The sequence below is a fragment of the Ranitomeya variabilis genome, chromosome 2 (genome assembly GCF_051348905.1).
Source record: "Ranitomeya variabilis isolate aRanVar5 chromosome 2, aRanVar5.hap1, whole genome shotgun sequence".
NCBI lineage: Eukaryota > Metazoa > Chordata > Amphibia > Anura > Dendrobatidae > Ranitomeya > Ranitomeya variabilis.
The window spans coordinates 771094939-771109025 of NC_135233.1; the positions used below are offsets into that span (position 1 = coordinate 771094939).

Below are 14087 nucleotides of genomic sequence, written 5' to 3' on the forward strand. Positions count from 1 at the left end.
CTGAGCAAAGGCTGTGTTGTAAATGATTTCTTCTTCATGTGTAATAATATTCACTACTTCAGTGTATCACCGAGAACATTTGATGTATTGCTTATTCTATTGCTTTTTACCCTTTTGTTTGTAATTGAGTTATAATAGATTTGCTCCCATATAGGATCAATCCAATGCAGAGTATTGGTAGTTAAGTGACTGTCCAGTATTTACATTTTACAGAATGGAATACTGTAAAATAAAAAATATACTATTCTTTTGCTATACCTTTTTTTACATTGAAGTCTATGAAAACGGATCCATTAACAGCCATCTATTTTCTTCCATTTTAAATAGATACATTTTTTGCTTATTGTATCAGGTTCAGGCAGAAGACTACTGGACAAATAGTCATCCATTTGAAACTAATCCAGTAAGCAAAAAACAGATGTTTCAAATGGAAGAAAAACAGCGGACCCATTTTCCACAAATTCCAGTGTTAAAAACTGATCCAGTTGCAATCAGTTTTTTTTAAGCAAGACAAAAAAATGTCAGCAGGATTGTTCTGTTAAGATGACTGACTGCTGCAGGATCTGTTTCAAACGGATGATTATTGAACATGTGAACTTAGCATTAGGGATTGGTTTATAAAAAGAAAAGGTGCGGAAAAAAATATTGCAATTGACATCAAAACTGCATGTGTATCTCAGCTATAAATTAGTTATCCAGCCTCATAAAAAAGCTGGTTTTATGCTTGTGAATTGCAAAAAGATTCCTGATAATACTACCATGGGAATAGAGAAAGCTGCCCTGATCACAAGATATATCGTGGGCAGTCCTGGTCCCTAGCCACTTCTGGCTATAACACTGGAGAGAGTGTAGTTTATGAAAAATATTGGCTCACTGCTTCATTTAAATAGCTTGGAAATCCTCCTTCAGTTTTATTGCTGATGCAGAGACACAGAAAGGAGCTGTCTTATCTACTGAGATCAGCAGTCACAAGGCCCTCTTCACAACATGACTGGTAAAGTAGCAAATAAGAAGCTCCCTCTGTGCTGAGCCCAATAGAAGCTCCCTCTGTGTTGAACCCAAGTATATTAGGAAGTTGCATCTGTTTGCACAACTATACAAATATTACCCCACCCCCCAAAAAAAAAAAAAAATATATATATATATATATATATACACTCACTGGCCACTTTATTAGGTACACCTGTCCAACTTCTTGTTAACACTTAATTTCTAATCAGCCAATCACATGGCGGCAACTCAGTGCATTTAGGCATGTAGACATGGTCAAGACAATCTCCTGCAGTTCAAACCGAGCATCAGTATGGGGAAGAAAGGTGATTTGAGTGCCTTTGAACGTGGCATGGTTGTTGGTGCCAGAAGGGCTGGTCTGAGTATTTCAGAAACTGCTGATCTACTGGGATTTTCACGCACAACCATCTCTAGGGTTTACAGAGAATGGTCCGAAAAAGAAAAAAAATCCAGTGAGCGGCAGTTCTGTGGGCGGAAATGCCTTGTTGATGCCAGAGGTCAGAGGAGAATGGGCAGACTGGTTCGAGCTGATAGAAAGGCAACAGTGACTCAAATCGCCACCCGTTACAACCAAGGTAGGCCTAAGAGCATCTCTGAACGCACAGTGCGTCGAACTTTGAGGCAGATGGGCTACAGCAGCAGAAGACCACACCGGGTACCACTCCTTTCAGCTAAGAACAGGAAACTGAGGCTACAATTTGTACAAGCTCATCGAAATTGGACAGTAGAAGATTGGAAAAACGTTGCTTGGTCTGATGAGTCTCGATTTCTGCTGCGACATTCAGATGGTAGGGTCAGAATTTGGCGTAAACAACATGAAAGCATGGATCCATCCTGCCTTGTATGGAGCATCTTTGGGATGTGCAGCCGACAAATCTGCGGCAACTGTGTGATGCCATCATGTCAATATGGACCAAAATCTCTGAGGAATGCTTCCAGCACCTTGTTGAATCTATGCCACGAAGAATTGAGGCAGTTCTGAAGGCAAAAGGGGGTCCAACCCGTTACTAGCATGGTGTACCTAATAAAGTGGCCGGTGAGTGTATATATATATATATATATATATACATACACACACAGTGTATTTTCAACCTGAGCAACTGCTTTTAGTTATTTCAAAGCCATTCAATGAAAGTCATATTCACGGAAAAACAATTTCTTACTCCAAATGTTTAATGTAGACAAATGTGGGTGATTCTCACAAAATTAGAATATCATTAAAATGTTAATTTATTTCAGTTCTTCAATACAAAAAGTGAAACTCATATATTTCATAGTCATTTCAAACAGAGTGATCTATTTCCATTGTTTATCTCTGTTATTGTTGATGATTATTACGCATAGCCAATGAAAACCCAAAAGTCATTATCTCAGTAAATTAGAATAATTAATAAAAAACGCCTGCAAAGGCTTCCTAAGCATTTGAAAAGGTCCCGTAGTCTGTTTCAGTAGGCTCCACAATCATGGGGAAGACTGCTGACGTGACGTCCAGAATTCAGTAATTGACACACTCCACAAGGAGGGTAAGCCACAAAAGATCATTGCTAAAGAAGCTGGCTGTTGACGGAGTGCTGTATCCAAGCATATTAATGGAAAGTTGAGTGGAATGAAAAAGTGTTGTAGAAAAAGGTGCACAAGCAACCGGGATAACCGCAGCCTTGAAAGGATTAAGAAAAGGCCATTCAGAACTTTGGGGGAGATTCACAAGGAGTGGACTGCTGCTGGATTCATTGCTTCAAGAGCCACTGCACACGGACGTATCCAGGACATGGTCTACAAGTGTCGCATTCCTTGTGTCAGGCCACTCATGACCAATAGACAATGCCAGAAGTGTCTTACCTGGGAGAAAAAGAACTGGAACTGGACTGTTGCTCATTAGTCCAAGGTGTTGTTTTCAGATGAAAGTAAATTTTGGATTTCAAGGTCCCAGAGTCTGGAGGAAAAGTGGAGAGGCACACAATCCAAACTGCTTGAGGTCTAGTGTGCAGTTCCACAATCAGTGATGGTTTGGGGAGCCTGTCATCTGCTTGTGTAGGCGTCACAAGTGTGTCAGAGGCTGAAGACTGTCACACTGTATCTGACTGCAGAAGGTCTCAGCAGTTTGCTTTCCAGACTTATTCCTCGTCCTTCTGATCCTAGGACCCAGTGGCAACCTAACCCCTGCTCTAGTTGTCATACCTGGACCGTGGTGTTTATAACTCCCAGCTTGCTCCTGGGAGTGGCCGGTGATATTTCCATTTCCCTGTTGAGGCTTGGAGCTATAGCAGTTGGCTTTCTTCCTCTTTGGTGTTTGGAGGACACCTGTGTTTCTCTCTGAGTCTAGTCATGCTAAGTGTTCCCTTTTGTTTGTGTATCCCTTCTGTCTTTAGTTGTAGTGAGGATTGACAAGTGACATCCTGTCCTTCCCTGTGAGGCTTTCTGCTAGGGTCAGGCAAGGATTAGGTATCCTGCTCAGCGATGGGTGCATAATCTATATAGGGTCGTTATGGCAGACAGGGTGACGTTAGATCTGCCTAGGGGTCTCCACTCCCCCTTCCCTAGTATTGGGTTCCCTTCCCCTTATCCATTTGTGTTGCACTTAGTCTTTCCTATACTGTGCGTGACAGGAGGTCCACTGTGTTTTATCAAGACCTAAGTCCGCATAGCCATCTACCCGGACATTTTTAGAGCACTTTATGCTTCCCTCTGCCGACACACTTTTTGGAGATGGAAATTTCATTCTCGAGCAGGACCTGTCCACAATGCCAAAAGTACCAATGCCTGGTTTAAAAACAGCAGTATCACTGTGCCTGATTGGCCATCAAAGTCGCCTGACCTTAATCTCATAGAGAATCTATGGGTTATTGTCAAGAGGAAGATGAGAGACACCAGACCCAACAATGCAGACAAGCTGAAGGCTGCTATCAAATTTACCTGGGCTTCCATAACACCTCAGCAGTGCCACAGGCTGATAGCGTCCATGCCACACCGCATTGATACAGTAATTTATGCAAAAGGAGCTTCGACCAAGTATTGAGTGTATTTCCTGAACATACATTTCAGTAGGCCAACATTTTAGATTTTAAAATCATTTTTCAAGCTGGTATTATAAAGTATTCTAATTTGCTGAGATAATTAATTTTGGGTTTTCATTAGCTGTAAGTCATAATCATCAACATTAACAGAAATAAACACTTGAAATAGATTACTCTGTTTTTAATGACTCTATGTAATGAGTTTCACTTTTTGTATTGAAGAACTGAAGTAAATTAACTCTTTGATGATATCATAGTTTTCTGAGAAGCACCTGTAAGAATCGTAACTGAAAGATGTGTGAGAAAAGGTGAACATAGCTGCATAACAAAAGTACTCAAGCTTATATTTAAATAAATGTTGCTTTCCTCTTATACAGTATTTTTTTTCTTCTAATATTATGACTTTTATGATTGACAGCTGCTTGAAGGAAGCTTTGCTAGAGAGGTCAGCCATGAAGTTGATGGACTCATCTTTCAACCAACTGGGGTAAGTTCAGTCTGGCACTGTAACGTCTTACAGTAGTGACATTGCATTATAATCTTCCCTACCCAGACATTAGTCTATAAAAGTAAAATTATACTGTTGATTAAAGTTCAATGGCATTAATTCCAGGTTTATGTACAATGCAATAAGTTATGCTATTTTGTTGAATTCATTAAAGCTATTAAAGGTATTTACGAAGTTTATAAGTTATTCACTATCTATAGGCTACAGGAGAACTTAATGGGACCCTCAATGGGAATGGAGCTCTGTAGAGGTCTATCTGAATGAAGTTGAGCACCTCCCTCCACTCATTCCAATAGAGAATGAGTGGGGTGGAAAAGAAGTGTGCATGCTTGACGTTTGCTCCATTTCAGACAGCGCTCGGGAGGCACCCATTGTCAAGAGCATTGGGGCTCTCAGCTGTTGAAGTCTTCACAATTGATGAGCTATCCCTTATCTTATGGAAAGGGCTCACTTATATTCGGATGGCTATTCTTTAAGAATTTAAATCATCCTAATGTCAATCTAGTTTGAATCACATATATTTCCTGCTGATAGACGTTGCTGTCAGAAGTGAAGGGTTTACTCTTTCATAAGTTATTATTGATGGCAATATTAATCCCTCACTGCTATCCGATGTACTATACCGGCCATGTGACCTGGGCCTGTCTGACCATGGATGGTATAGTACGTTCCATGCACATGGGGGGTGCGTGGCCAGTCGCCGCCAGGTGTCAGCTGATTCTCACAGCTGACACCTGGCACTTGATATCCAACTTTACAGAAGCTGAGAGCTGAGGGTTCCAGCCCCCAGCCGTGAGTTTTGTCTGACTGGTTATTAAAAATAAGGGGGAACCCACGACGTTTTTTTTTTTTTTTTTAAATTACCGTATTTACAGCGCAGGAGCGGCATATGAATACTCCCATCCGCTGCTCATGCTGTCACTGTTATTAGCAGCAGCACTTGTAGGCTGATGGGAGTAAATAGCTACCGCCTGTTGTCTCTTTTATTACTTAAATATAACTCTCATCATTCTCCCCTGCTCGCGCCGATCACCGGAGGAGCAGGGAATAATGAGGAGAGCCGTGTTCAGCACCCAGCAGTGGGGAACAGCGCTTACTGTAACGCTTCTTCCCCGGCGCTGATGCATGTCACATGGATGACATCCGTGTGTTTTGTGTATGCACGTATGCGGGACGTTTTATGTCCCTTACTGACATTAAAAAATGGACGTGTTTTGCCGATGGGGACACGGTCCGTGGAAACACACTGACATATGCACAGACCCATTCACATGAATAGGCAAATAGCGCTCCGTTCCTCCCGAGTCGGTGCACTGAATTTGCAGAATGGGCAAAAAAAAAAATTGGAACAGGACCCGCAGTTTACAGAGAACATTATGTTCAGTGATGAGGCAAACTTTTTTGGGTGGGCCATTTATATGGATACACCTAAATAACATGGGAATGGTGACCGTTTTCTTGCGTAGGGTGTCTTGCATTGAAATCTGCAATGACTCGGGTACTGGGTTCCCCAGACATCAACACAATTTCTATCCGCTCCTCACGTGTTAACCTCTGCAACATGTCAATGGCTGTAAACAAAGAGAAACTTGTAAATAACTCATGAAAGAATAAAGTTACATTAAAACCATTGTTTGTCTTGTGAAATTCTTAGTAAGTTAGATGTGTCACATGACCCTCTTCCCATTGGAAAAAATAAAGTTGGATCCAAAATGGCCAACTTCGAAATGGCCACTATGGTCACCCCCCATCTTGAAAACTTTTCCCCCTCCCATATACTAATGTGCCACAAACAGGAAGTTGATATCACCAGCCATTCCCATTTTATTTAGGTGTACCCATGTACGTGGCTCACCCTGTACATTTAGTAAGTACTTTACTTTTACCTTAACCCATTCTGCAGTGTGTCACCAGTATAAATTTTGCCAAGCATTTATTTAATTGTTCCTTTCTATCCCAAAATTCATGGATTCCTTCTCGTCACCAAGGTCTTGTGATAGTGACTAGGGTTGAGCGAAACGGGTCGTTCATTTTCATAAGTCGCCGACTTTTGGCAAAGTCGGCGTCTCATGAAACCCGACCCGATCCCTGTGCGGGGTCGGCCATGCGGTACGCGATCATGGCGCGAAAGTCGCGTTTCGTATGACACGATTAGCGCCATTTTTTCAGCCAATGAATGAGCGTGGGCAGAGTGATGACATAGGTGTTAGGGGAGTGAACGCCTATCGTCATGTTATCGCTTGTGCGCAGTAGGGATTTGGAATGTGCAATACGAAATTGGAGGATCCTTCATTGGGTTTCGTGTTTCGGCCGAAACCCAACTTTTAAGACAGTCGGGTTTCACAAAACCCTACTCGACCCTAAAAAACTAAAGGTCGCTCAACCCTAATAGTGACCCTCTGGAAACCTAAACTGTGTGTCTTTGTTTTTTGAAAAGGGGCTACCATCTCTGTCACCCATACCTGTATGATGCATTTTTCCACTGAAGCTTTTCTTAATGGAGGCAGAAATGCCTATCACAGTTACTGAGTATGATTATACAGCTGTTAGATGTCTGACTCATCAACATCCTTGACTATTTATGACATATTAGCTTTTTTTACCTCAACGTAAATTTTGTCCTAAGAACATCGCCCTATGTAATTAAGGGAATATGCGGCCCGAATCCTGATGCTTTGTGAGGACAGCGATTATATTAACAATCATTCTTCTCTTTACAGTTTTTTCTTCCCATTTCAACGCACCAGTAGATCTCACCTGCTCAGTTTCACGCCCTCATGACTTCTCTCTTCAAAGTTCTTTTCAATTTTCCTACACGGTACTTGTCCGCTATCGGTCTTGCCCGCCGATATTTAGCCTTAGATGAAGTTTTATAAGCAACCCGACTCTTGGGAAACCGGGTCCCCCCATGTCGAGGGCCGCTACCGGCCTACTACCGTCTGCAACCGGCCTACTACTGTCTGCAAGTTCACGGAATCCCACCCATTTACCTCTTGGGAGTTTCTCGCTCTCTTGAACTCTCTTTTCAAAGTAGGTTTCACATTCCCCTCATTATGCTTGTCCGCTATCGGTCATTCTTCCCATTTCAATGCACCAGTAAATAGGCGCTGATCGACTTGGGTAATGTCATTCAGCCTTTGTTCATAAATGTTTTTTTTCCTACCCTATCTGAGTGCTGTATGATGTAGTGGCAGAGACCTTGATTCTAGTGATGTCACTTTACTAGTTTCTGCAGTTTTGATACAATAGCTACTTTATTATGCTTCAGATTGATTAAGCAGTTCTCTGAAAGCTGAGCTCTGTATAACTTCATCCACACTACCCATTGGCAGTTTTTTGTGTATTTTGTGCATAGCCTCTTTCTGACCTCGGACGGGATAGTACGTCCGAGGTCAGATACCGCGCTTTGATGCAGGCCTCCGGCGGTGAGCCCACATCAAAGCCGGGACATGTCAGCTGTTTTGAACAGCTGACATGTGCCCGCAATAGCGGTGGGTGAAATCGCGATTCACCCGCCGCTATTAACTAGTTAAATGCCGCTGTCAAACGCAAACAGTGGCATTTAACCGGCGCTTCTGGCCGGGCGGCCGGAAATGAGCGCATCGCTGACCCCCGTCACATGATCGGAGGTCAGCGATGCTTTTGCAGTGTAACCATAGAGGTCCTTCAGACCTCTATGGTTACTGATCGCCGGTAGCTGTGAGCGCCACCCTGTGGTCAGTGCTCATAGCACACCTGCATTTCTGCTGCATAGCTATGTAGCAGAGGCGATCGAGTTGTGCCAGCTTCTAGCCTCTTCTAGGCTATTGAAGCATGGCAAAAGTAAAAAAAAAAAAAAAATGTGAAAAAATTAAAAAAATATAAAAGTTTAAATCACCCACCTTTCGCCCCAATCAAAATAAATCAATAAAAAAAAAATCAAACCTACACATATTTGGTATCGCCGCATTCAGAATCACCTGATCTATCAATAAAAAAAGCATTAACCTGATCGCTAAACGGAGTAGCGGGGAATAAAATTCGAAACGCCAGAATTACGTTTTTTTGGTCGCTGCGACATTGCATTAAAATGCAATAATGGGCGATCAAAAGAACGTATCTGCACCGAAATGGTATCATTAAAAACGTCAGCTCGGCATGCAAAAATAAGCCCTCACCCGACCTCAGATCACGAAAAATGGAAACGCTACGAGTATAGGAAAATGACGCAGTTTTTTTTGTTTTGTTTTTTTTTTTAGCAAAGTTTGGAATTTATTTTCACCACTTAGATAAAAAATAACCTAGTCATGTTAGGTGTCTATGAACTCATATTGACCTGGAGAATCATAACGGCAGGTCAGTTTTAGCATTTAGTGAACCTAGCAAAAAAGCCAAACAATAAACAAGTGTGGGACTGCACTTTTTTTGCAATTTCACCGCACTTGGAATTTTTTTCCCGTTTTCTATTACACGACATGGTAAAACCAATGATGTTGTTCAAAAGTACAACTCGTCCCGCAAAAAATAAGCCCTCACATGGCCAAATTGACGGAAAAATAAAAAGTTATGGCTCTGGGAAGGAGGGGAGCGAAAAACGAACACGGAAAAATGGAAAATCCCAAGGTCATGAAGGGGATAGGCAGAAAACTGCCAATCAGTGGTGAAGCGGAGTTATACAGAGCTCATGATTATGGAAGACTACATGGCAGCTGTTTTGCTAGTCCTTTAGTGATAATCTGCTGATAAAACAGTGATTTTATGAAAACTACAGTAAGCAACCTAGTAAGTGATACATTGCTGGAATCAGTCTCTGTCTCTACATTATGCAAAAAAAGTGGCAAAAAACTGCTGACAGATTCTTTTTAAACTACAGATTACAAAACCACCAGTGTGAAAAAGATGATTGTCATGGAAGTGCCACACATATAGGGGATGGTGTTGTAGTAAGAGAGACCCAGAAGAGTCGATTTAATTGCATCAGTGATGTCCTCCTATGTCAGCTAGAGATTACAGTGCTATTTTCCTGATAAAATGCTGCTATGCATGGATGCCATTATAAAATAAAGCACATAGGCACACAGATTTTAAACATTCAAACAGATTAAGAATTTGTGGTTCTTCATGTAAATTGAGATGGTAAGACTGAAGAAGGAAATGTTTGACACCCTGTTGAGGTGCTAGAGTTGGAATAGCAGGGTTCCAGGGCTGTGTGGTTGTCACAGGATCGTACCTATCTTGTCATTTCTGAAGGATTGGAAAAATGCTATAATAAAAGTGGCAGATGCAGTTGTGCTCTAAAGTTTACATACCCCTGCATAATTTTTGCTTTCTTGTCCTGTCTTCAGAGAATATGAATAAGACCAAAACTTTTTCTTCACTCATGGTTAGTGGTTGGTGAAGCCATTTATTGTCAAACTACTGTGTTTTCTCTTTTTAAATCATAATGACAACCCAAAACATCCAAATGACCCTGATCAAATGTTCACATACCCTGGTGATTTTGGCCTGATAGCATGCACAGAAGTTGACATAAATTAGTTTGAATGCCTGCTAAAGGTAACATCCTCACCTTGTGACCTGTTTGCTTATAATCAGTGTGTGCATGAAAACTGAGAGTGTTTCTGGTGTCTAGAGAGACTCTTGCATCTTTCATCCAGCCACTGAGGCTTCTGGATTGTGAGTCATGGGGAAAGGAAAAGAATTGTCAGTGGATCTTAAATGGATGATTTAAAAAGTGAAAGCACAGTAGTTTGACAATAAATGGCTTCACCCAACCACTAACCATGAGGGGAGAAAAATTTTTTGTCTCTTCATTCATATTCTCTGAAAAAATGACAAGAAAGCAAAAATTCTGCCAGGGTATGTAAACTTTTGAGCACAACTTGTAACTACATTTAAATTTGTAGATGACAGCACATTCATAATTATGCACATCTATCAATCCTTGGGTTTAAGTAGACTTTTCTCTATTCCTTCAAAGCACCATGTATGTGGCTGAAGTTTGACAAAGCATATGCCATTATCATCCTATTAACTTGTCTCATCAAGTCAGCCATGTCAAAAACAAGTCATTTATTTTGATGACTGTCATATCTTTTTTTACTTTACTGAACCACTCCTGCTTCTTTATATTCACTTCTTCTGTATATCTCGAATTAAACTGTATGAACCATGCTGCATATTCATGAGGTGCGTGATCTAAATATTTCATGCAAACTTCAAAAAAGATAGGAAACTAACCATAACATCGAAAACATTGGGTGAATAAGAAAGCAACTGCAGTAGCTAAGAAGGCTTGTTCCCAATAATTGTGTACGATTAGTTCATTTTTCTGGGAGGGCACATGTCAGTTTTATTTTTTATTTTTACAGTGAATGTGACCACCCAGGTATTGTGATGTCAATTGCAACCTGTGAAGGATTTTGTTAGCACATTACAATGTTATATTTAATTTGCACAGTCAGACATTGCTACCCATCTGTATATCCAGTCTTGTGTGCTTTGTATGAGATTTCAATAACTATATCATTTTTGTGAAGACTTTATGAACATTCTGTAAGTCTTAAAGGGATTGTCTGGTCCAAAATGGTTAAGTTTGAAGTCACACTGTATGACTGCAGACTTATGAATCCCCTCAGCGTGCGCACTGTGCCCTATGGGGATTCATCGGTTTCTGAGCCGGGACCGGAGGGTATATATGAATTATATAGTATGTAGTTTTTCATACTCCATGCCAGAGCCCATCTAGTGGGTATGGCCTCGCCCCAAAACACTTCTATAGAGCGAAGCCACGCCCCCTAGTCAGCCACACCCACTATATGGCTAGGTCACCAATCTGGGTGCAGCCTCGCTCAATCATCGAATACTACTCGCCACTAGCGCCTTTAACGGGTGGATTGAAGCCATATTAATAAATATGTATGATCAGCTTTAAAATCTTTTTCTTTACTGAATTAGTGATTTTCACCAATGTCATTATGAGCTCTGTGGTAGTGTCCTTCAACCTCTACAACAAAAGTCCCGTACCCAAATGAAAACCTTAAGAATTGCATTTTATGAAAACCTTACAAATAGCACTTTCTGAGTTTTATGGAAACCTTACAAATAGCACTTTCTGAATTTTGTTAATGTACTTTTTTATTATAGGACTATTTCTAGTGGTGCAGCTCCACAAGTTTCCTCTGTGCTTTATACGGTTATCCTGCCTTAAGCTACAAGTCTGCAGTCTTTTTTTGTGTGACTGCAGACTTGTGAATCCTCACATTGTGCGCACTGAGTGAGGATTCAGCCACATTACGACTAGACACTGTTAGGCCTCGGTCAATACACTTGCATTGAACAAGTTTGTGCCCATCTAGTTGGCACGTGACTGCATGTATGCAAATCACATACTTGCGTCAAATGCCCGACGCTCCCTGCACCAGAGAGTCCTCACAGCGTGCAGTGCATTTGATGTGAGGATTCACAAGTCCGCATTCACATAAAGTGACTACAGGCAACCCCAATAACAAGTTCAAGCTTCCATGGCTACTTTTTATATGGATGTTCAGTAGCTTCCTATGTTTTAGATATCAATTTAAATTCAGTGATGGCATAGTTCCATGTAAACTTTACATTCATTATTTGCAAACAGTTCTCCAAGTAGATGAGCTGTACAAAAATGCAGTAAGGCAATGGAGAGATGTAGCCACTTACAATATCTCATTAATTAATATCTTTTATGCCTTACCACACAACATAACTTCTATCATGAATGCCTGCAGCTGTTTTTGTTATTTTTGGGATCTTCTTTTTTAGCTATTTTTTTGCTGCTGTTAACAATTTTGCATTTTTCAAAGCAGATTATTTTAATTACAGTCTTAACTCCAATTATTGCTTGCGTTTTCACTTCTTCTCTTTGTTCAATAGCCGTAATTGATTCTATTCAAGTTTTAAATTTATCTATTTTTGTGCTGAATGTAATTGACATAGCGTAATATTTCATACTCTCAGCATAATTGGAACCCATGTTATCCTGTTTAGTTGTGGTATACCCAGTCTTCGCTACCCTCTTAGTGTTCATTGCTGTACTGACTATGTCAAAGGTTGTCATATGTTTGTACTGCCAAATTTTTCTGTCTCTGTAATTTTGAAGTTGCCTTTTAAACCAGTAATGTTATGTCCATAATGCTGTGATCAGGGATGCTGTTATCAGGGATCCAACCCTATGAATAGCGACAAACCACTTGGTGGCCTTAGAAAGACCTTTTTGAATCAGGCTTGTCATCCAAGAACAATTGAAAACCAGTTTGAAAGAGCCACCAGAATATCGAGGAATCCTACATTACAAAACTGAACAAGAAAGCAACTGGCTGCCTCTACTAGTCACCTACAATCCAAATCTGGAGCAGCTGCATGGAAATTAACACCTTTTCTACAAAAATATGCCCAATTACAATCCATATTTCCAGACCCCCCACTTCTGTGTGTTAGGCAGCCACCAAATCTAAGAAGCACCACTATCGGAGCTACCGCCAGGGGCGGACTGGGCCAGGTGGCAGGAGTGCATATGCCCCCCGGGCCGGTGCCTGAGCAGCTGCACAGGGCCGCTGGAGGACTGGCAGCGATTTTAATACATTGCGCGCCGCAACCCTCCAGCCGGCCCTTTAAAACTAAGCCAGGTCCTGTGTGCGCGCGTTGCCCGCGCTGATAAGTGCTGCGGCGGCCCACGCTAGTGCGCGAGCACGGCCGTGGTCCTAGTTCCTGCGCGTGCTCGTCTGCTGCCCGTGTCAGCGCGGGCAAGCAGGAGACCACGCGCGCACATTTGAAAAGGCCGGCGCGCATAGGACGCCTCCACCTGACTGTGTCTGACGCTGGCCGGCCTGTACCAGCATCAGAGAAGACTGCTCACCAATGCCTGGGATCCTCTTCACTGCCGACGCTGGAGAGGACCCGACACACCTCAGCCCTTTATCCTCCCGACCTCCCCCCCCAATCTCAGGGACCTGGGTGAGTCCCAAGATGATTTTTTTAATGTATATACAGCAGTTGCACCTATATAATGTGTATAGACTGCTATATATACGTTATATAGCCGGTGATACTGCTGTATATAATCACTATACCACTAAAATGTATGTATAGCAGCCTATATCTTATATAGGTGACACTGCTACTGATGCGTATAATACCTTATATAGGTGACACTGCAGTGTGTGTATACATACTGTATATACAGTATACTGTACACACACATGTATGTATACACATATGTACATGTATACACAGCAGTACCACCTATATAACGTATATACACATCAGTAGCAGTGTTACCTATATAAGCTGTAGGCTGCTATACATACATTATATAGGTAGTATAGTGATTATATACATCAGTATCACCTATATAATGTATATTTAGTAGTCTATACACATTATATAGGCAATACCGCTACTGATGTGTATATAGGTGATACTGCTGTGTATATATGTCGTTATATAGGCGATACTGGTGTGCGTGTGTGTGTGTGTGTATATACACACACACGTACATATATACACAACAGTATCACCTATATATAACATATATACACATC

The 14087-nt window shown here is 41.4% G+C and overlaps 1 protein-coding gene across 2 annotated transcripts in view; it reads left to right on the top strand.

Moving 5' to 3' along the window:
• The window catches only part of RNGTT (RNA guanylyltransferase and 5'-phosphatase), a 587560-nt gene that overhangs the window by 354580 nt on the left and 218893 nt on the right, over positions 1 to 14087 (top strand). For both annotated transcript variants that reach the window (XM_077289743.1, XM_077289744.1), the window contains exon 12: positions 4444 to 4512. In XM_077289743.1, coding sequence (XP_077145858.1) covers positions 4444 to 4512 — 69 coding nt within the window. The remainder of the gene's footprint in view (positions 1 to 4443; positions 4513 to 14087) is intronic.